Raw genomic sequence first — 23,981 nt, 5'->3', positions numbered from 1 at the left:
CTGGTTCAACGTCCTTGCAGGAAACGAGCTCTAGACTCCTAAACCAAATACCTAAAAGCTTTTTTATAACTCAGGCACAGCTGACTCTGGCACTTCAAAGGAGAACACCGGGCAGTTGTGCACAACAAAATATAGCCAGGGCTCAGCAGCAGTACTTTCCTCAAATCAAAGAGCATAGATTTAAATCCCATTCCACTGATAAACAAAATAGCAGGCCGAGAGATGCTGACTATTGGATGAAATGTTGGTTAAAGAACAGCACTGCCTCGAAGCCTGGGAATGCTCTTCATTGCCCAGCCCAATTATTATTCCTCAATCCCTGAACTATAAAACCTGTTCATTTTCTTGCCATTTTCCCCATGTTAATAAACTAATTATTTGATTACTATCACATTGAGACTTTGCCAAGAGCATGGTGGCTTCCTACGATAAACCACATTGATACTTTATTATTTAATTCATTTTAATTGACTGTAAAAAGACTGGGTTGTCCTGAAGGTATTAGTTCTTTAACTGCAGTGCAAAAACCTAGACAACATTGAAAAATATAAAGGTTTGATCATGTTAATGAGAATTAATGCTTATTCTTTCACCAACATTTGTGCAATGCCAACAGCAAGATGGGATTCATCTTCAGCAAGTTTCCTTAGGATTCCTGTCTGGAGAATTGATCCCATGTTAAACTAAAGGAATTAAGATCTTGAAGAATAGTAAAGTATCAAGTTGTGATACAACTTCTAAAGTCAATTTCTAAAACATGTCACAGTTTCTTGAGGGAACCATGTCAGAGTATTAAATGGTGAGGTAATGTCAAATGCTACAAAGGACAGCTGGACCTGGTAGGTAGCTTTATATTCAGAGAAATGAACATTCAACCAGAATAGAAACAGCTTCCGAAATGCAGCCACTGCCACAAATCTTATTAGCAAGACAGCACTTAACTGAATTGATCATTCATTCTGACTCACCTACTTCTACATCTAATTGTGTTCATAAAAAAAGTGTCAAAAGCCAAAGGAGGGACACATCAATACAAGATGCATTAGCGGTACAGTACAGAGTGACTAATACATGAATGAGTTCTGCTAACCCTGATACCAACTAGAAGGACCCAGAGAACCTTATCTACAGGGAAGGGAACGGAACATCATGCAATGGTGCTCTAAGATGCGGTATACCATAATAAGGAATTGCAGTATCTCAAAAATGCAATAATACGCCACCACTGGCCAGAAACATGCATACCCATGCAAGTATGCACATAACAAAAATTCTCCTACAACAGGACAATGTTTCTGAAGGAGACTAGAAGAACAGAAGGACACTAACACACTACTCTGTCCTTAAAGTGGAAGGGCTAGGATTGATGAAATGTGCCAGGTAGTAATAAGTCTGGCTGCAAATCATTTGGTTCTGTCCAAATTCCATTTCTAACAATTGAAAACTGAAGGTTGAGCTTTAACCCAAGCAATGAACTAGGAAGTAGCCTATCCCACTAATACCCCAGCAAGGTGCTTGCACTCCCATCCCCAAAAAGACCCAGTAGACAAGGCTAACCTGCACTAGTGACATCACCTTCATCTAAAACCTACTTCCATCCTCATAGCACCAAGGCTTTCTCTAAAAGGGAACCACCAAACTGCAAAACTTCAACTACAGAATCCACCAGCCCACAAATGCTCATTCAAGATGAGGGCTAATTCTCTAAAAGGCTATTTCACTGAACAAGCATCCCTCTTGACAGGAAACAAAGAAACACACAACAGCCACTGGCCACATTCGAACAGGTCACTATTAATATCATGCTTACCTGTCCACCAGAGAACACCACTGGTCCGGGAGCAAGGGTGGGACGGTAAGGAATGGTGGCACCTTTAGGTGGAGACTGCAAACAAGGAATATTATCATAAAGTATTAAAAATTCTGGGGAATCCATACAGACTCAATGCCACTTATTAAGTCTGTGGCTTTACTTCAACTCTTGATTTATCTGCATATCATCAATTCCATTAATATCTAAAAAGTCTTGAATGTGTCATCACCCACTGCTCTAGATGACACAGGACCAGGCTCAGAAGGGAGAGAATTGGTGACCTGGCCCTATCAAATAACTAATAGTTGTGGGATTCCAGCATGGACAAGCTGAAGGAAATTTGCAGCAATAAACTGCTCAAGCCATGACATATTCAGGAAAACCTCAAACCCACCCCTATTGTTAAATCTAATTAAATCCCCAAAGATACCATTGTAAGGAGCTCTGTGTAGCAATTAGTACAATCGCTTTACACAATCACTAATCAGGAGTTTAATCCACTGCCTGTAAGGAGTTTGTACACTCTCCCTATGACCACGTGGGTTTCTTCCCACATTCCAAAGACATACAAGTTAGGGTTAGTGAGTGGTGGGTATACTAAGTTAGTGCTAGAAGCATGGTGCCACTTGTGGGCTGCCCCAAAAACAATCCTCGCTGATTTGATTCGACACAAACATCACGCTTCCCTGTATGCTTCAATGTACATGACAAAAAGCTAATCCTTGACCTGCATGGAATATAAAGCATCTTATTCCTTCTCTTCTCATTACATCCTAACCTCACTCGTGCCTTGGCTCCATTCTCACAACTGTTCCAAACTTAAATCATGGTACAAGGCAGAATTCAATGTATTGTGCTGAAAGGTTTTAGACTCCAGTTCATCATCTCAGCTTAAAAGCAATGAAGCTCCAGTCCTCCTCTAGCAGATTTATAAGTATCAAGCTGCACTATATCATCACTGCACATTTATCTCAACTCTTTCCAGCTGCCTTTAAGGACAATGCCCTGGTCCCTTAGGGGCTTTACAGTGATAGACAGTGACCTGCTCTTCAAATTAATTTAAATGTTAAGTTTACTGTCCACTGGCCAACAAGCTTAGTTTTCCAGGAAAATTAATTCTCCTGAACACTTATGAGCCTGAAACATATTATACTGATAATAATTACAACAATGTCATTCACTTTGCATGGGTTGAGATCTATACTACCCTCTTATCCTTTTGCTGGAAGATTTCAAATCCTGATCTCATCAACTTCCCCAATATATTATGGCAGAGAAGAGGAACAGTTTCCAGCAACAAGCTCAGCACAGGTTAGAAAGAGGAATAAATTATTTTCACACTGCTCTAAAAGAATCGCAGGACTGAGAACTAACTATGATCTGTACATCATTTTCTGAGCACTTATTACACAAACGTGGAATCAACTACAAAACACAAGGCACTCTGCTCCAGGATATCAAGATTGCCTGGGTGACCCTTAGTGTCAACTGCTCATTGCTTTCCTGTTAATCATTTACCAGAGTCCATCACTGAGCCTTCACAGTTTACAATTCTCACCTCCAGAATAACTGCACAAATTTGCCTAATGCAGTGGATGATGGCATCCTGGGTTCCAGAGATGGTGACTGCACGCTCTGTTGAGTTTGGCAGCAGATCACCAGCTACCTGGACCTGAGCTCCAGTAGTCTGTAAAGGCAAAGAGAAATTTGCTTTGAATTGCTTAAATCACAGTCTGACATGTGCAACAGCTGGTTGGTACAAACTTAATCCTTGGCATCTTGGCTTCACAAAAACTTGTATGAATGCATTTCTCAGAGAAATCTAAGTAAATTTATTTTCAAACTACATATGTCACCATATACTACCCTAGATTCATTTAATTGCAGACATTTACAGGAAAATAAAAAAAATTAGGATTTACAAACAAGTAAACATAAATAATGACTGACAAGCAACCAATGTGCAAAAGACAACAAATTCTGAAATTAAAACATAACTTAATACTGAGAATGAATTGTAGAGTCCTTGAAGTGAGTCTGTAGGTTATGGAATCAGTGCAGAGTTGTGGTGAGTGAAGTTATCCATGCCATTTCAGGAGCCTGATGGTTGTAGGGTAATAAATACTCCTGAACTTGGTGTAGAATCCAAGGTCCTGCACCTCTTGCCTGATGATAGTAGTGAGAAGAGAACATGGCCTGGATAGTGAGAGTCTTTAATGACAGAAGCTACTTTCTTGTAGCAGTGCTCCTTATCAATAAGCTCAATAGCGGGGAGGACCCTCACCTCTACTAATGGACTTAAGTCACAGAGGTAAAGCTACAGATGCAGGAAATCTGAAATAACTTAAATGTTGGACACATTCAACAAGTCAGGAACATCTGGATTGATAAATGAATATTTCTGACTAAAGCTCATTGACATGACACACTCTCATTCCTCCACAAATGCTGTTTCTGACCTACTGAATATCTCCAACATTGCCCATTTTTAAAACTTCAAAGCCCAGATCAAACAGTTACGCTATTCAACTTATTATCCCCGGCACTGACTCCGTTCTAATAAAAAAGTTACTGGTGAATTAGTATATATGCCAGATTACTATGTTGCATTTAAAATTGCTCTTTCTAGGTGCTTGCCAGTAATTGTATAATGATAATCCTCCATTAACTCTCCTCTAGGCCTCTGTTTTCATTAAGCCGAACAGCAGTTTTTACTTTTGCCCCAACACTCAATGCCTTGTTTGCACCACTATTCATCAATGCAAGCTTCTGATTTCCATACTGTGAGCAATGAACACGCATCACCTAGTATGAAATGGGTTTAAATTGCCTACTCCTCTGTCTGCACCATTGTGATCTTAAACCTGTCACAGGTCAAATTCAAAGTAATTATCAAAATACATTCATGTCACCATATACTATCTTGAGATTCATTTTCTGAAGGCATTGACAGAACGAAAATAAAATCAAATGTATGAAAAACTACACAAAGACAATTAACATACAAAAGAAATTCTGCATATATAAAAATGATAAACATCACTTCAGATTTGAGGTGAGCCAAGTTATCCATACTGGTTCAGGAACCTGATGGGTGTAGGGTGTTCCTAAACCTGGTGGTGCATGACCTGAAGTTACTGAAGTGGGTCAATAGATACCCACTATATGTGGTAGTGCATTAGTTGCTTGCAGTTAAACAAGAGCTGCATTAGTACTGTTGAAGGTTTAGAGTGCATAATATCGTGAATGCATTGCCCACAACCAAATCTAGGCTCCTACTTTTCTCACAAGCTATGACTGAGTTCCACACAAAACAACTTACCTCTCTGATCTCCTTGATTTTTGATCCCCCTTTTCCTATCAATGAACCACACTGACTGGCAGGGATTACCAGACGCAGTGTAACAGGGGGTTTGCTCCTTGTCGTGTCACTTATGCTTGAGGTACTGAGGTCCTGAAACAAAGGACAGAGAGGAGTTTTGGTGTAATGTCATCGACAGAAGATTCAAGATACTGAAAATAGGAAAGGGGGGAAAATGGAGGGAAGATACCAAATGTAACACACTAATATATTCCAAGATTTTTCACAGAATTTTCTAGAAATTAATAACTAAAACCAGATTTCAATTCATTACCCAAGGACTGATCAATGGAATTATTTAAGACTGTTATGGGAGAATTGGAAATGGAGATTTTAAAGAGTCACTTCTGCAGAGTATGGTCAAGGGAGGGAGAGGAAGCAGAAGACAGGTTAGATATAGGAAGGTCATGGAGGGATTTTTAAAATCTGAAGCACAGGAAGATAAGGCTAAAGCAACGATGACAGCAGCAGTATGGGAAGTATCATAAACATCTCATCAGGAGGATTCTTACTTTACTAATCTCTGTGGTTTGAGGACCACCTCCCCAAAACTGATGGATCTGTCACAGAAAGTGGCCAATCCTATCGAAGCAAATCAATGCAATACCTGCTTTATGTGGCCTTTGCAGAACTTACGTCACCCACTTGGCTTTAGTGTAATTAAAAGTGAACCACACTCAGTACCCAACCATAGGCTCCTGCTTTTAAGGACACTGGCAAGGTACAGGCAACTCACGTTACAAAACATCTAAAATATGGAATAAAGTGCATGCTCGTCCAATCTGTGTCATTTTTATTTTCAGTTCGCATTTCTTGACGCATGTAGAGGTGATGTGGTTTTGCATTACTAAAAACTACAATGTGGGCTGTTTTCTGGGAACGCAATCCTCCCATAATGCAAGGAGCTCCCATATTTCATCTCCACCCTCATTAATGTTGCACAAAATGGAAATGCTGTAACATCTCCAGTTAGCCTTTCACTGTCCTTTGCAGATGGCCACAGGCTCCAGTACCACACACCTCTTCTAGTTTGCCTGCGATCATTGTGAATGCTTTGAAGACTGCCTCCATTGAACCAGTAATCGTGATTATCCGCTCGGGGCATGAGCCCTCAGACACATTGATACGTGCGCTGCTCTGCATGAAAGAAACAAAACATCAACTTAGTTACATGCAGCAAGGCAAGCCGTATTTATGTTGCCATCACTGAACACTAGCTTCAATTACAGTTTGCACCCAGTCCCAAATATAATTTATTCTAAAAACAGTGCAAAACTATCAAGTACAGTGCATCCAGTAGTGTAATCTTGAGTAAACATTACTTCAAGCAAACCAACTAAAGTCCTTGTCTGGAGTTTGAAGGGTCTAATTCAGGTAGTGAAGGACCAAGAGGGTGAACTCCTCAGCTGTGTCCACACCAAACTCTTGTGGAATCAACAATATAAATGAACTCACCGAGAAGATCACCTTCAAAAGAACAATGTACAGTACAATGTACTATAAATTACAATTACATAAGAGTGCTGTGCAAAAGTCTCAAGCATGTAATTACCTAGTGTGCCCAAGACTTCTGCACAGTACTGTAGTAATTCTATGTGTTGCACTGTACTGCTGCCACAAAAATTAAAATTTCATGACATACATGAGTGATGATAAACCTGATTCGGATAGGAGTCTATTGTGGACTGAGAGTGAGAAGGGGCAGGGAGAGGGGAGGGAGCGGGATGCATCAGTGACATTTTATAAAGATCAATAAACCAATTGCTTGGAATCAAATAACCTGGGTATGTCTGCACCCATGCCCTGGCAATCCTTCCTTGCCACTTGTCCACACTCTCGCCATTCCCAACATCCATTGCTCCTGCCAGATTGTCAGCGCTAATGCAAAAAGAGTAACTAGTGCAACAAGAGCAAAAATAGTGAAGTAGTTTTTATAGACCGTTCAGAAATCTGATAGCAGATGGGAAGAAACTGTTCCTAAAATGTGAGTGGGTGTCTTCAGACTCACGTATGTACCTCCTAATCGTAGCAATGAGGAGGCATGGTGGAGCCCTTAATGATGAATGTGGCCTTTTTAAAGCATCGATTTTTGAAGATGCCACTGCTGGACAGACTAGTACCAATGATGGAGCTGGTTGAGCTTACGATTATTGTGTGCTGTAAGCAACAGCCTTTGCATTCTACCCAGTGACAAACCCTGTGATCAGAGTGAATATTTAATGACCAGTGTCCCAATATAACTCACCTCCTCGCGCATTCGCTTTATTGTGTCACCTTTCTGAAAAGTAAAAGAAAGTGAGTGAGATCACTGAAACACCCCAACCCACAGCAGTGGCTAGGAATCAGAAACAAATCTGTGAACAAAGACATGTGCGCTGGGTACTCACCTTTCCAATGATGCTACCAACCTCCTGTGAGGAGAAAGAAGGAACACAATAATCAAAATATATCCAGATCCCAACTCTAGTTGTATTAGCTTGGGTAGAGATGCTACATGGGACATTGAGACTGAATATTAATCAAAAGCAACAATTTAGTATAATGTCCACCCTAATTGTTCTTTTTAAAGATGAACAGCTTAAGCTTAGCAGGCTGTTTTAGGTAACATTGAAAAGTTGGTATGGCCAGACAAGGCAAACATGGTGAATCTGCATCCTTAAATTAATATTTGCAATGATTATCTAACGGTTTGATATGTCACAGTTATACAGCAATTTTCCTGAAAAAACAATTTGAATTGGCCCAGTATTAACACAGACATTATTCACACACTATAGTGTGCTGTACAGAGGACGAGAGGTGACTTGAGGTGTACAATGTGATTAGAGGCATAGATCAAGTAGATAGACAGACTTTATCCCAAATTAGAAGTGGCTAACATATTTACATTCATAATTTTAAGGTAACTGGAAGAAAGTATTGGAGAAGGAGATGTCAAAGAGTGTTTTTTCTTAACACAGAGTTGTGGGTGCTTGGAATATCCTACCAGGGGTGATGGCAGAGACAGATACACTAAGGGCATTTATGAAACTCTTTGATAGGCACATGGATGGTAGGAAAATGAAGGATTATCTATGTAGGAGGGAAGGGTAAGACTGACTAGGTTAAAGGGTCAGCACAACATTGTAGACTGAAGGGCCTGTGGTGTGCTGTAATGTTCTATGTTCCACAATGCATCCCTCTGGTGCGAAATAGAGTCTACTTCAGGAGTCTATCCAGTGACAAGATGAAGAGATCTAGCAGTGCCACACTAGGACTATGCATAAATGGCCTTTAGGTTCTGATTGTACTTTGCAGCCCCTCAGTTACATACCCTGCCATGCATGAGCAGTCGAAGAGTCAGTGTGACGTGCAGTGCTCCATCTGTCAAGTAATCAGTTTGATCCATTGTCGTCTGGACCTCCAGGTCAGGGCACATATAACTGTCACTAAACAAAGAGAAAGATTGCAATGTCAAATACAAATGCAATGGCATGGACCGGAGAAGAAACAGGAATGGAAAAGAATTAACAGAAGGCATGGGGTGAAAAAGTACTTAATGGACAATAAGCACTCAATGTTTATATTCCAATAAAATTCCTTGGATCACAATGTCAGAAATCTACCAGGGATCTCACACACCAGTCTCTGAAAATGGTTAGCATCAGCATAATGGTACAATTACACAGAGGATGGCAAACACCAGGCTCCAAAATTGACCCAGTGCCTGTCTACCTAATCATATGGGAGAGGGAAGAGGATTGCCAAATCTTTTCTTATCTGGACAGAGCAAAGTCCAAGCTCAGAAGTGAAGCCAAGGCAAAAGAGCAAAACATAGAATGTTAATAACCTGAAATAAAAGCAGAAAATGCTGGAAATACTCAAAAACCACAGGAAACATATGACCTGTATTGATAATTCTGTTCCTTTATCCTCTGCCTTCAAAACTACAGCTCAATTCATAACCATTATGAAACAGCTATAGTCTTATTTATATATCCCAGCAAATGACAAAAAGGCAGCAAAGATGGGACAAATGGCCTAATTCTGCTCATCTTATGGGTGTTAAGGTCACCTCAAAACACAGAAGAAACAGGAAAAAGGGTGTAAGTAATTCCACAATAACTGAAATTAAGAATTTAGCAGTAAGGTCACAAATGTAAAACAATCTGTATTTTGTAATAATAGAAGAGCATGTTTAGTTCAGAGCCAGTATTAATGACACATTGACCTCACACTTCGTATAATCCTGTTTTTTAAAAAATTCATTCCTGTGACAAGAATACCTCTAAATATATATTAAACACATCACTGTACATTTTAATACTCTTTACAAGTCATTTAGCATGGAAACAGGCCATCAGCCCACAATGTCCACACTAAGCAGCAGGCATCTATCCATATTAATCATACCTTCCATCACTTAGCCTGTAGCCTTCTATGCCTAGTGCTTGTCGAGATACTTCAATGCTGTCAGCAGCTCTCCCTCCACCACTCTCTCCTGCCATCCATTCCATGTACTCATCACGCCTCAAATTGTTTACTCTTTACCTAAACCTACATCTATTCAACTCTGATAATGGGAAAGTTTTCTGCAGTCTACTTTATGTATACATTTTATTCCATATACCTCACTCATGCTTTCTCTAAACCTTCTCCAGTCTTTCCAGCTACTCAAAATAGTTGTAGTGGACAGCCAATGGACAAGAGCTTCACTTTCTCCAGAGTGTGCTGTGAGCCCAATGACTGCAAACAACGTGATTGGTTACCGTCTATTCCTTCACTTCTAACCACAGAGCACAAGCAGCAAACAGCACGAGGTTTCACATGGAGAACTGTCCCATTCTCATGGTTGTTATCAAACCAACTTATATCTGTGACAGGTTTTGCAAAAACACCACAGGAAAAGGCAGAAATATATCCTAACAATCTAATCATTCCTATTATTCTTTCCCTGTAAGCCTTTAAAATTTTAAGTGTTCAATTCCTGTTTGAATTCCCTTATATTAAAAAAATTTCACCACTTTAAGGCAATACATTCCAAATGTCTTGGTCCTTTATCCAATTATCATTAAATTTCTGTACTTCGTGATTTTGAAACCTTTATTAAATCTGACAAGCATAATCATTGAACTTTTAAACAGTGCTTGTGTACATTAAAGATCTCCAATCTCAGTATTTACATTGCCTAGAATAACATTAGCTAACACTCCAAAGCCCAGTCCTTAGGTTTCCACATAGTGTTAGATGTTGGTTTAGAGGACTTTACATGATGGGAGAGCAGATGTAAAGGCATTCTGCCTTTTGATCTCTCTCAGCTGTCTGGCACTCTGCCTAGATCTTTATCGTGTTTTAACAAGACCAATGACAGACAGGCCACTGGGGGCAAGCAAAATTTGGTGCCTTCGTATTGAAATCAAAGCTCTGCATTTTCTCCACATCAAATGATAGATACATCTGACTGGATTTCCACCAGTTTTCTCAGTCACTATTCAGAACCACACCTCTCCACTGCAGAGATGCCACCTTTCAACTGCGACATTAAATCAAGACTCATCTTTCCCATGGTTAACTGTGACCACCAAAATATGCTATATTTACTTATAATCTTAAATAAAAATGTCTATTTTACTTTTATTTGGAAAAAACAATCTCTCTGGTTGTGGGCTCCACTCAAGTTAACATTCACAATGTTCCATCATCACCTATCAGCCTGTCTCTACCCTTCCTCCTCCCTTCCCCATTGGCCCTTGCTGTGTTTCAACCTACCACCCCCCTCCTCTCCCACCTTGCTTCATCTGCCCCCTCCTCCTCCGACTCCAGCTATCCCTAATCAGTCAGTCTCACTTCTCAATACTACACTCTGCAATCTGTCCTAATGCAGGGTGTCAACCCAAAACATCAGTGCACAACTTTCTTCCAGCAGTTTAATTTTTGCTTCACATTCCAGCATTTGCAGTCTCATGTCTCCAAGTTAATGTTTATCACACATCCGTAAATGCCCTTAAGAGACAAGTCAGCACTTCTCAGCACTACACAGTGAGTAATAGTGCTGCTAGGAAAGGAATTAGCAGAATTTTGACCCAATTAAAGGGGGAGTATAGACACCAGAAAGAACGTGCAATAGCTCTCATGGACCTGCTGACCAGCAAACTCATTTAAACTTACTGATAGGGCTAATTAGAGTCAATGTGCAAAGGCTGTTTTCTATAGTGGGAGAGTCTAGGACCAGGGAGCACAGCCTTAGAATAAAATGACATCCTTTTAGAACAGAAATTAGGAGGAATTTCTTTAGCCAGAGGGTAGTGATTCTGTGGAGGACAAGTCATTGGGTATATTTAAAGCAGAGGTTGAAAGCTTTTTGATTATTTAGTGTGTTAACGGTTACAGGGAGAAGGCAAGAGAATGGGGTTTGAGGGGGATACTCAGCCAAGATGGAATGGTGAGCAGACTTGATGGACTGAATAAACTAATTCTGCTCCCATGACTCACAGCCTAGAGTCCAGGTCAACTTCAGTGCAGGGGCCCTTGCTCAAGTTGCTTTGTCTTATCACCAACTAATCGCATTACACAAAGCAAATGGAGTTCACCACTGACCACCTGGCTTGCAGACAACACAGAAGTTTCAGTAGTCAGTCAATATGATCACGTCATAATGAAAATTAATGGAACAAGACAGTGTAACCCCCTGATGGTCAACTAGAGTTTTACAAGAGACAAAACACATACTGTGAAAGAAACAGAAGAGACAGAGTATTAGCGCAGATCAATGTAATGAAAAAAGGGAGCAGCCAGACCAATGGTGGAAAGAGGGGGAAGTTGGAAGGACCCAGAGTTCCGGGGGGGGGGCGGGGAAGGTGTTGGAAGGACCCGGAGGGGAGTGGGGGGGGGGAGGGAGGGGAGGTTGGAAGGACCCAGAGTTCCGGGGGGGGGGGGGGGCGGGGAAGGTGTTGGAAGGACCCGGAGTAGGTTGGGTGGGGGAGTTGGAAGGACCCGGAGGGGAGTGGGGGGGTGGGGGGGGGAGGGAGGGGAGGTTGGAAGGACCCAGAGTGGAGTGGGGGGGGGGCGCGTAAGGAAGAGTTGTGGAGTTAGGAGAACCCCGGCGGAGGGGTGGGGACGTCGGAAGGACGAGGGGGAAGGGAGGAGAGAAAAGAGTTGGAAAAACACGGAGGGTGGGGAATATGGAATGACCGGGTGTTGAGGATGAGGGGGGCGGCGGGAAGGAGGTAGATTCGGGATGGGCCGGGAAGAGGTGCGGAGAAGCTCCGGAGGGAGCCCGGATCGGGGTGAAGGAGTTGGAAGGACCCGGGGGGTGGGGACCGTGTGTTGTGGGGTTTGGGTAGGTCCGGTGTGGGGAAAACAAATTGATAACGGAGCAGAGAGCGGAGCTTTCGGGCGTGGGGGGAGGGGAACGGGTCTGAGGAAATGCGACCGCGAGGCCTACGACGCCAGGCCCATCGGAGGCCGCGTGAAAAACCGCCCCGACGATAGGCCGCGGGTGTCGCCTCGAGTACAACTTAGGCACGCGAGCTGGGCTCCCCGTGCGGTGCCCAACGGCCGCTACCTTACCCCCACTTACCCCGCCAACATCGCCACTGCCGTTGCTGCCGCCGCCGTTTTCCGAATGCTTCCTCCCCGACTTCCTGCTGACAAGAAGCAGCGACAATCGTCCGCTCACACGTAGCACCATAAACCGCGACCTCCCACTCTACCGCCCCCCGCGGCCCAGTGCGGCGCCGCAAGCATCCTCCCTCTAGCGTTACTTCATTCCAGAAACAAAATCGTTTTCAGTGGTTCAACAGTGGGAAAAATACAGCCAGTGTTACTGTAATAATCTGGCTATCACAATGCTTTGTGTGGGAACATCTGTGCTAAACTTGATTCACACTTCCCTCAGTTCTATCCTGAGAAATCTCGTTAACAATGCAAGTTGTGGTGAGAGAACAGAATTAGCTTTCACATCAGCAAACAAAATTAAATACCGCCATTTCTGGATTTTATAATAAAAACATAAACGTAGCAAACATGCAGCAGACCAACAGGCATTTGTGGAGGGAGAACAGTCAGTGTTTTGGGTCCAAGTTCCTTTATCAGATTTGAAAAAGCAAGCTCTAATAAAAGCCAGATGACATAGGAACAGAATTAAGCCATTCCATCATGGCTGATTATTAAGCCTCCCAACCTCATTCTTCTGCCTTCTTCCAGTAAGGGTGTCAAAGATTAAGAACCCATTAACCGCTGCTTTAAATATACTCAAAGACTAAGCCTCCACAGTCTGTGGCAATGAATTCCACAGATTCACCACCTTATGGCTAAAGAAATTCCACTGCATCTCCCTTCTAAATGGACATCCCTCTATTCTGAGGCTGTGCCCTCTGGAACTAGACTCCCCCACTGTTGGAAACATCACATCCACTCTATTTGATAGGTTTCAATGAGATTTCCACCCCCCCCCCAAAAAAATCTTCTAAACTCCAGCAAGTTAAGACCCAGAGCCCTCAAACGCTCCTCATCTGTTAACCCCGTCATTCCCGGGATCACTCATGAACCTTCTCTCCAGTGCCAGTACATCCTTTCTTAAATAAGGTGACTAAAACTGCTCACAATGCTCCGTGTGGTCTGACCAATGCCTTAAAAAGCCCCAGCATTACGTCTTTGCTTTTATATTCAAGTTCTTTTGAAATGAATGAATGCCAACATTGCATTTGCCTTCCTTACCACCAATTCAACCCGCAAGTTAACCATTAGGGAATCTTGCAAGAGTCATCTACAAGCCTCTAAGCACCTCTGGATTCTGAATTTCCTCATTTAGAAAATAATCTTTATTCCTTCAACCAAAGTGCATGGCCATATACTTTTCTACACTATATTCCATTTGCTGCTTCTGTGCCCGTTCTCCTAATCTGTCAAGTTCTTCTGCAGACTCCTTGCTTCCTCAACACCACCTTACCCTGCACCCACCTTTGTATGGTCTCCAAATTTAGCCATAAAGCCATCAATTCTGTTATCCAAACCATTGACATATACCATGAAAAGAAGCAATCCCACAAATCACCACTAGTTGCCAGCAGCCAATCAGAAAAGGCGCTCTTTATTCTCATTCTTTGCCTCCTACCAGTCAGGAAATCTTCCATCCATGCTAGCATATTTCCCATAAAATCATGGGTTCCAATTTTGTTTAGAAGGCTCACGTGTGGCACCCCGTCAATGGCCTGAAGAGCCAAGCAATCATCATCAACTGACTCTCCTTTGTCTATCCAGCCTGTTATTTCCTCAACTTATCCCAACAGATTTGTCAGGCAAGATTTCCCTGACCCAAAACATTAAATGTTTCTCTTTCCACAGATGCTGCCTGATCTGTTGAGTGATTCCAGCATTGTCTACTTTTATTAGCACCACATTAATAACCTGTAAAAAAAAACTGGAAAAAGTTAGAAAAGAGAATATTTAAGTTACAGAGAAAGGGTTCCTTGGCAGCAGATGGAACAAGAAGGGATGTCTGTGATGGGTAACACACACAAAATGCTGAAGGAACTCAGCAGGCCAGGCAGCATCTATGGAAAAGAGTACAGTTGTCATTTCGGGCCAAGACCCTTCAGTAGGACTGGAGAGAAAAAAAGATGAGGAGTAGATTTGAAAGGTGGGGAAGGGGAGAGAGAAACACAAGGTGATAGGTGAAACCAGGAAGGAGTGGGGGGGGGGGAAAGGAAGTAAATTGCTGGTGAAAGGGATACAGGGCTGGAGAAGGGAAGAGTCTGATAGGAGAGGGCAGACATCCATGGAAGGGGGGGTTGGGGAGGAGCACCAGAATGAAGTGATGGGCAGGCACGAAGAGAAGGTGAGGGAGGGAAAACGGGAAGGAGTGGGGTGGGGAGGGGGGGACCATTACCAGAAGTTAGAAAAATCGATATTCACGCCATTAGGTTGGAGGCTACCCAGATGGAATACAAGGTGTTGTTCCTCCAACCCGAGTGTGGTCTCATCGCGACAGTCAAAGCAGCCATGAATTGACCTATCGGAATGGGAAATGGAATTAAAATGGGTGGCCACTGGGAGTTCCCACTTTTTCTGGCAGACGGAGCATAGGTGCTTGACAAAGCGGTCTCCCAATCTACGGTGGGTCTCACCGATATACTGGAGGCCATACTGGAAGCACCGGACACAGTATATGACTCCAACAGACTTAGGGCTGAAGTGTCACCTCACCTGGAAGGACTGTCTGGGGCCCTGAATGGTAGTGAGGGAGGATGTGTAAGGGCAAGTGTAGCACTCGTTCTGCTTGCAAGGTTAAGTGCCAGGAAGGAATCAGTAGGGAGGGATGAGTGGACAAGGGAGCCGTGTAGCAAGCGAGTCCTGCTGAGGGGAGGGAAAGATGTGCCTGGTGGTGGGATCCCATCAGAGATGGCGTTCCAGAGAATTAAGTGCTTACACGGAGGCAGGTGGGGTGGTAGGTGAGGATAAGAGGAACCCTATCCCTGGTAAGGTAGCAGGAGGATGGGGTAAGAGCAAATGTGTGTGAAATGGAAGGGATTCAGTTGAGGGCAGCGTTGATGGTGGAGACAGGGAAAACTTTTTCTTTGAAAAAGGAGGGGATGACCGCTCTCCCCATTGGCACTTACCCTTGCAAGTGGAACAAGTGCTACACTCTGCTGTACACCTCCTCCATCACTACCATTCAGGGCCCTAAACTGTCCTTCCAAGTGAGGTGACACTTCACCTGTGAGTCTGTTGGAGTCATATACTGTATCCGGTGCTTCCAGTATGGCCGCCTATATATCGGTGAGACCTGATGTAGATTGGGAGACCGCTTCACCAAGCACGTATGCTCCGTCCACCAGAAGGAGCAGGATCTCCCAGTGGCCACCCATTTTAATGCCCCTTCTCATTCCGATATGTCAATCCATGGCCTTCTCTACTGTTGTGATGAGTCCACCTGGGTAGCCTCAAAACTAGCCTCGACTTCTAGTAATGCCCTCCCCCTCCTCCTTTTACCATTCCCCATCCCCTTTTCCCTCTCACCTTAGCTCCTTGCTTGCCCATCACCTCCCTCTGGTGCTCCTCCCTCCTTTTACTTTCTTCCATGGCCTTCTGTCCTCTCCTATCACTCCTTCTCCAGCCCTGTATCTCTTTCACCAATCAACTTCCCAGCTCTTTACTTCATCCCCCACCCCTTCAGATTTCACCATCACCTGGTGCTTCTCTCTCCCCTCCCCCACCCACCTTTAAAATCTACTCTTCATCTATTTTTCCTCGAGTCCTGCCAAAGCATTGACTGTACTATGGAAAACCATAGATGCTGCCTGGCCTGTTGAGTTCCTCCAGCATTTTGTGTGTGTTGCTTGGATTTCCAACACCTGTAGGATTTTCTCGTTTGTGTCTGTGACAGGGTTGATTGGTTCTAGATTAGTCGGGGCACCAGAGGTTGTGGTGAGAAGGCAGGAGAATGGGGGTTGTGAGGGATGATAGATCAGCCATGATGGGGTAGCAGAGGAACTCGATGGGCCAGACAGCCTAATACTTTTCCTCTGTCTTGCGGACAGAGCCCAAGAGAGACAAGTTGCTTGTGGTGCTGGAACTGACAGGGAAAAGCTGAGAAAGGCTGTTGACCAACAATAGCCGCAACTGGAGATGGTGTGAATAGGAGAGGATTTAAATCAGTAAAACAGATTGTAGATGCTGAAACGTGAAGGCCATCACCTGTGGAGAGAAATGGGTAGTCACGTTTCAGGTTGATCTGGATTTAAACCTGCAAAGACAGAGGCATTTTTACAGAGTGGCAAATACACAGAACACCCTATCAGGGATGAAGGTAGAGGCAGATGCTTTCGGGGCACTTAAGAAACTCAGATGATAGAAAAATGGAGGGCTATGTAGAAGGGAAGGGTTAGATTCATCTTAGAGTAGGTTATGAAGTCAGCACAACATTGTGGGCCAAAACTGTGCTGCACCACCCCATCCAATACTTGGGCAAAAAGGGGGATTGTCTACACACCGCGCAGCACCAGAGGTCAGGATTGAACTCCAAATGAGTCAGCAGCTCCACCAGAGTCCTGCCCGCAGTCAGTCAGTCTCTTCCCCCATCACAAGTGGGTGATTTATATACAGTCGGCCCTCCTTATCCGCGGGGGACTGGTTCCGGGACCCCCTGCGGATACCAAAATTCGCGGATGCTCAAGTCCCTTACTTAAGGTGTATCAGCGCGGTGGTTTTTAGGACCTAGCGGAACCCCGGACTTTATTTAACACGTCTTCGTGCGGTGGACATTAGGACCTGGCGACGCAGCTCTGAATGTGCAGTGTTTCTGTTCACAAAAATAATCACAATCACGATTGAAAATAAGGTGGAAGTAATAACGCGATCGGAAAGAGGTGAAACACCATCGGTCATTGGAAAAGTGTTAGGCTACAGTCATTCAACAATCGGAACAGTTTTAATGGAGCATGTGAAAGGCCCTGCCCCAATGGAAGCTACAATTATTACTAAGCAACGCAGTGGTTAAATTATTGAAATATGTATGTTTCTCAAGTGTTTTATATGCATAGAAAGGTAAAATATATACTAAGAAAAACGTTTGACTAACTGACGCTAAATAATACCAGATGTACCTGTTCCGACTTCAAATCCGACTTAAAGATGGACTCAGGAATGGAACTCATTCATAACCCGGGGACTGCCTGTACTTTTAAGTCATTTCTAGATTACTTATAATACCTAATACAATGTAAATGCTATGTAAATAGTTGTTATACTGCATTGTTTAGGGAATAATGACAAGAAAAAAAGTCTGTACATGCTCAAATAATGAGTGCTGGAGAGAGAACTTCCGGGTTTTCCTGGTCCGCGGTTGATTGAATCCGCGCATATGGAATCCGTGGATAAGGAGGGCTGACAGTACATCAACAATACATGGGAGGCTGCAGCTCTCTGTATCAGTAGGACGACTTCATCTTGCCTTGGATCAGAAAAGTTGCGAATGATTTTGTGACTGTAGGTTTAGTGCACAGTGAGGAAGCTATCAAAGCTTGAAGCAGGATCTGGACCGGTTGGAGAAAAAAAAATGGCAGATGTAATATAATGCAGTCAAGTGTGAGGTGTTGCACTTTGGGAGGAGAAACCAGAGGAAGACTTAGACAGGGGACTGCGGAGTGCGGTAGAACAGAGGGATTGGGAATACAGATTCATAATTCCTTGAAAGTGGAATCACAGGTGGATAGGGCCATAAAGACAGCTTTTGCCACATTGGACTTCATAAATCAAAGTATTGAATACAGCAGTTAGGGTGTAATGTTGAAGTTGTGAGATATTGGTGAGGTCTAATTTGGATATTGTGTGTGGCTCTGGTCACCTACTGTACCTACTGGAAATGTAACATTAAGATTGAAAGAGTGCAGAGAAAATTACAAGGATGTTGCCAGGCCTTGAGGACCCGAGTTATGGGGCAAGGTTGAATAGGTTAGAGGTAGGATAATGAGGGGAGGTTTGACAGAGCTGACTACAAGATGGTGTATGACTTGACCAAGTTCTGTACTGTAACCATAACCTAGAAGCTGATTTTTGTCTATATTCCTCCTCACTGATGGGTCCTTAGGTCCCATTCCATCAGGGCCAGCAACAGTTATTACCCTATAAACATCAGGCTCCTGAACCAACGTGGATAACTTCACTCACCTCAACTCTGAACTGACTCCACAACCTCCAGACTCACCTTTAAGACAATCTGTTCTCAGTATTTTTTACTTTATTATTTGCAAATTGACTTCTTTTGCACAATGGTTGTTTAGTCAGTCTATTATAGTTTTTCCATAAATTCTATTCTATTTCTACACTTTCCTGTAAATGTCCGCAAGTAATTGAATCTCGAGGTAGTTTATGATGACATGTGTACTTTGATAATAAATTTGATTAGAACTTTGAATAGGAGATACTCAGACACACTAACAAAGCACACAAACCCTTCACAATCAACTTGACTACAGAGCCCTATCTTTGTCCCACCTCTAGATTCATACACATAATGGGTGCCCTTCGAGGGGCCCATGCCCCTCCTAAGTGACGGAAGAGGAGTCATACCAGGCTTCATCAGATTTCAACACCAATGGACCCTCTAGGGCACCTCACATCAATGCCACATCCACAGAAATAACTATAAATGGACAGGTATATTAATACATTGTAACCCTACTTAATTTCCTAATTTTCAATTCAGATGGGTTGTAAAGAGGTCCAAGTTAACTCCTCTTCTGGGACTCCAAAGTAGGAATAATGGGACAGGTAAAGACTGGTCAGCCTTCTGAGTCTGCTCCTTCACAGCTAATCTGAACATCCACGAGGAAATTCTTTCAGTTAGTCCTGACGAAGGGTCTCGGCCTAAAACGGCGATTGTACTTCTTCCTATAGATGCCACCTGGCCTGCTCCGTTCCACCAGCATTTTGTGTGTGTTGCTTTAATCTGAACATCCGTTCGACCACCAGTTTCAAATTCTTGCTCATTACTTGATCAAGGAGAGCCAATTGGGGGGGGGGGGGGTCATCACAGGTGTCTTAAACCCAGGAATGTATCTTTGCAAAATATGTTAAGGCAGAGGTGAATAGATATTTGCCAAATGAAGGGGATTATTGGAGGAAGGTGGGAATGAAGGAGATGAGGTTACAATGAAATCATTCAAGAATTTATCAATGGCCCTTTTGCTCTTAAACAGAACCAGGCAAGTTTTAAAAGCCTTGTGTCCTCAGACCTCCTGCAGAGTCTGAATATTTGAATCCTTCAGTGTGTGATTAAGAACATTGAACATTACAGCATAGTATAGGCCCTTTTGCCCACAGTATGGGGAGTTTTCAGAAAATAGGCATGAGATCTTCTTGAAAATATTGAAAGAGAACATACCTCAGTTGCCTGGGAAAATATGAGAGACCATTTTACCTCCCCACCTTCCACACTTATTAGGCTGATATTCTACAATGGTAGACACAGTCCACCCTGCACTATGTGACAAGTTTGGGCCTTCACTCAGTCAACCATCTTCCTGCTGAGACATTACATCTGTAGGCAACCCTTCCCAACCACACCACACTACTAAGCCAGAAGGTCAACCAGCTAGTGGCAAACAAGGCCCATGAAAACCACCGTCCCTTCCACTGGCTGTCTACACTTCTCACTGACTCAGAGGAGCAGCCAACATAATCAAGGACCCCTCCCACCCTGGTCATTCTCTCTTCTCCCTCTTCATGTTGGGCAAGAGGTACTAAAGCCCGAGAGCAGTCAAACACCAGCTTCAAAGACAGCTTCTGTCCTGCGTGGATGGTCTTCACATGGTAATCTAATCTACCTCATGGTGCCTGAACACACTATGACCACTTTACACAGCAATGAACTTTGTTTTATTTTGCTGTAGCGTTGTTCCTTGTGCAATTCCTATAGAATTTACTTTTCCCTTTGCGCGTTGTGCCTCACGTTATATGCTTTTTATTGCACCTGCGCAATGGGGCGGCACAATGGTGCAGTGATTAGCGCAACTATTTACAGCGACAGTTGTAAGATGGCATTCAACTTCTACCACTGTCTGCAAGGAGTTTTTTTAATGTTCTGCCTATGACCCTGTGGGTTTCCTCCTCATGCTCCGCTTTCATTCCACATTCCAAAGCAGTATGGGGTAAGAGCTTGTGGGTCATGGCCATGCTATGTTGGCGCTGGAGGCATGCAATACCTGCGGGCTGCCCAGCACAATCCTTGTTGATTTGATTTGATGCAAACAATGCATTTCTGGGCAGGCCTATTGTGTCTGCCTGCTCCTGCCCTGCTGAGTTCATATCCTCATACCTTGATTGCATTCTACCCCCTGGGCTCCATCCCTTCCCACCTACATTCACGATGCTTCTCATGCCCTCGCTCTCCTCAGTAACTTTCAATTCCCTGGCCCTGACTGCCTCACCTTCACTGTGGATGCTCAGTTCCTATACACTTCTGTCCCCATCAGGAAGGCCTCAAAACACCCCACTGCTTTCCTCGAGAAAGAACCAATCCATCCGCCTCCACACCACCCTGCTCCATCTGGCGGAACGGGTCCTCACCAGGAACAATTTTTCCCTGCAGCTCCTCCCACTTTCTCCAAACCTGAGAGGTATCCATGGGCCCAAGCTATGCCTGTCTCTTTATCAGCCATGTAGAACAGTCTATGCTCCAAGCCTTCCCCAGTTATACTCCCCAACTCTTCCTCTGTACTCTGACAACTGCATTGGTGCTGCTTCATGCACCCATGCCGAGCTTGTCAATTTTACCAACTTCGCCTCTAACTTCCACCCTGCCCTTATAATTCACCTGGTCCAACTCTGACACCTCCCTCCCCTTTCTTGATCTCTCTGTCTCCATCTCTGAAGACAGACTATCAATCAACATCTTTTATAAACCTACTGATTTCCACGGTTACCTCGACTATACCTCTTCCCACCCCATCTCCTGTAAAAATGCTATTCCTTTGCTCAGTTTCCTCTCATCTGTTCCCAGGATACGACTTTCCTTCCAGGACAACTGAGATGCCCTCCTCCCTTAAAGAACAGGATTTCCTTCCCTTTACTATTGATGCTGCCCTCACCCACACCTCCACTTCCTGTACATCCACATTCACCCCATCTTCCTGCTGTCCTTACCCACCACCCTCCGCATCCAACACATTATCGTCCGCAACTTCTGCCATCTCCAAACAGATCCTACCACTGAACATGTCTTTACCTCCTCCCCCCTCCGCGATTCCTTTGCCCATTTGTCCCTACCCATTCATCTCCCTCCAGGAACTTACCCCTACAAGCAGCCCAAGTGCTACACCTCCTCCCTTACCTGCATTCAGGGCCCTGAAATGTCCTTCCACGTGAGGCAACATTTCCACCTGTGAATCTGCTGGGGTCGTCTATAGTGTCCGGTGCTCCCGATGCGGCCTCCTCTACGTCAGTGAGACCCGTCATAAACTTGGGGGGGGGGGGGGGGGGGGGGGGGCGCTTCGTCGAGCACTTCAGCACCATCCGCCACAAGTGGGACTTCCCGATGGCCAAACATTTTAATTCCAATTTCCACTCCTGTTCCTATGTGTTGATTCACGGCCTCCTCTTCTGCCGAGGCAACACCTTGTATTTCATCTGGGTAACTTTCAACCTGATAGATTTCTCCTTCTGGTAAAATTTTTCCCACCTCCTCCCCTCTTCTATTCCCCACTTTGGCCTTTTACTTCTCACCTGCCCATTACTTCCCCCAGTCCTTCCCTTTCCTCCTTGCTTTCCCCTATGATCCACTCTCCTCTCCTGTCAGATTCTTTCTTCTCCAGTCCTGGACCTGTCCCACCCACCTGGCTTCACCCATCACCTTCCAGCTAGCCTCCTTCCCCTCTCTCCACTTTATTCAGGCATCTTCCCCCTTCCTTTTCAGTCCTGAGGAAGGGTCTCTGCCTGAAACATCGACTGTTTGCTCTTTTCCACTGATGCTGGTTGACCTGCCGAGTTCCTCCAGCCTTTTTTTTTAAAAAAAGTGTTGCTTTGCATTTCGCTGTATGTTTCTGTGATAAATAAAGCTAATCTTTAATCTATGTTAGATTGGATGTGATAGCTTGTCATAACACAGAAAAATAAACCACACTAACACTGAAAAATGCTGAGTAATCCACACCTGTCCTTTCCTCAGGAGGTCACAGATTTTTAGATTGTAATCTGACTTGACAGACAAATTATAGGTGAGGAAGGCAGTTGACAAGGAGGGTAGGGCAAGTGGAATAATGTAGCAGTCAACACAACGACTGTGATATATCCAATTCAACCCATGTCACATTACACTGTTGCTATGGCCCAGGGCAAAAACTTCAGTGACATGGGACACATCTAACAAACTTGACCAAACTGTCACCCCTCTCCCCCCCCCCCCCCCATCTGCCTCCTTCCTTTTGTCAGTCATTCTCCCTCTCCCCATTCCCTTTTTATTTGCTGCTCAGACTGCCTCAGAAATTTGCACACCATCTCCTGCACCAGGGCGGGAAACAAAGCAGTAATGTACAGGGATAATTTGCTAAATTGTCCAGAAGCCTGGACCTAGATTTATGCTATTCCTTGTTTGTCTGCTCTGTACAGATTTGGAACTAATTGAATTATCTAATGGAAAGGACATGAACACATTAATACCATAAATCAAGGCACTGGCTGGAAGGGAGTCAAGAATACAGACCAGCCCAGTATCACCACCCATCTCCTGGAGAAAACATCACTGGCCTTAGTCAGTTCCACCGACTCCCCTAGAAGACCTCAACAGAAGAGGTTTAGGAGGGGAGTTTGGATTCTATTGTGAATGAATGTCCTCCATTCTACAGAGACACCAGATATTGGACTGGAATCTGAATAATGAATGGCCATCTTTTTGATCATTAACCTTAATCACTAGATTTTTAAAAAAATTAACAGAATATACCAGTTAAAAAAAAACAAAAAACCGACAAACCTAAATACAATCTCACCAGCAACAATATTTCATTAGAGTAACTGGGAGAACTGTGTCTAATGTAAATAGGTTAAATTATTCTTTCAGTACAGATCAGCAAGTAGAAAACACAAGGACCCACAATACATCAACGGTATAGTCTACCACAACGTTTACTTTTCATTTGATAGGAATCACTAATTACATCAGATCCCACTAAACTACACACCCAAAACTTGGAGATTAGGCAGGATATAAATATTAAAATCTTTGAGAAAGCTTTTAACATTGCTTTTCAGAGGAGAACACTAGCAATTGCACAAGTCTAAAGGCAGATGGAAAGACTGAGTAAGGGGCACAATCAGTCTGAAAGTAGTTAC

General features: G+C 43.7%; 1 protein-coding gene across 8 annotated transcripts in view; it reads right to left on the bottom strand.

The window, feature by feature from the left end:
• Window positions 1-23,981, bottom strand: part of pcbp4 (poly(rC) binding protein 4) — a 91,009-nt gene that overhangs the window by 17,622 nt on the left and 49,406 nt on the right. For 6 of the 8 annotated variants that reach the window (XM_073072543.1, XM_073072535.1, XM_073072536.1 and 3 more), the window contains 7 exons: window positions 8,488-8,602; window positions 7,562-7,585; window positions 7,420-7,452; window positions 6,195-6,311; window positions 5,136-5,267; window positions 3,372-3,500; window positions 1,811-1,885 (listed from right to left, as the gene is read on the bottom strand). In XM_073072543.1, coding sequence (XP_072928644.1) covers window positions 1,811-1,885; window positions 3,372-3,500; window positions 5,136-5,267; window positions 6,195-6,311; window positions 7,420-7,452; window positions 7,562-7,585; window positions 8,488-8,592 — 615 coding nt within the window. In that variant the 5' untranslated portion in view covers window positions 8,593-8,602. Of the gene's footprint in view, window positions 1-1,810; window positions 1,886-3,371; window positions 3,501-5,135; window positions 5,268-6,194; window positions 6,312-7,419; window positions 7,453-7,561; window positions 7,586-8,487; window positions 8,603-12,732; window positions 12,797-23,981 lie in introns of those variants that run through there. The other 2 variants (XM_073072539.1, XM_073072537.1) reach the window with 1 other exon arrangement.

The sequence above is a fragment of the Hemitrygon akajei genome, chromosome 19 (assembly GCF_048418815.1).
Source record: "Hemitrygon akajei chromosome 19, sHemAka1.3, whole genome shotgun sequence".
NCBI lineage: Eukaryota > Metazoa > Chordata > Chondrichthyes > Myliobatiformes > Dasyatidae > Hemitrygon > Hemitrygon akajei.
This window is presented reverse-complemented; position numbering and strand designations above follow the sequence as displayed.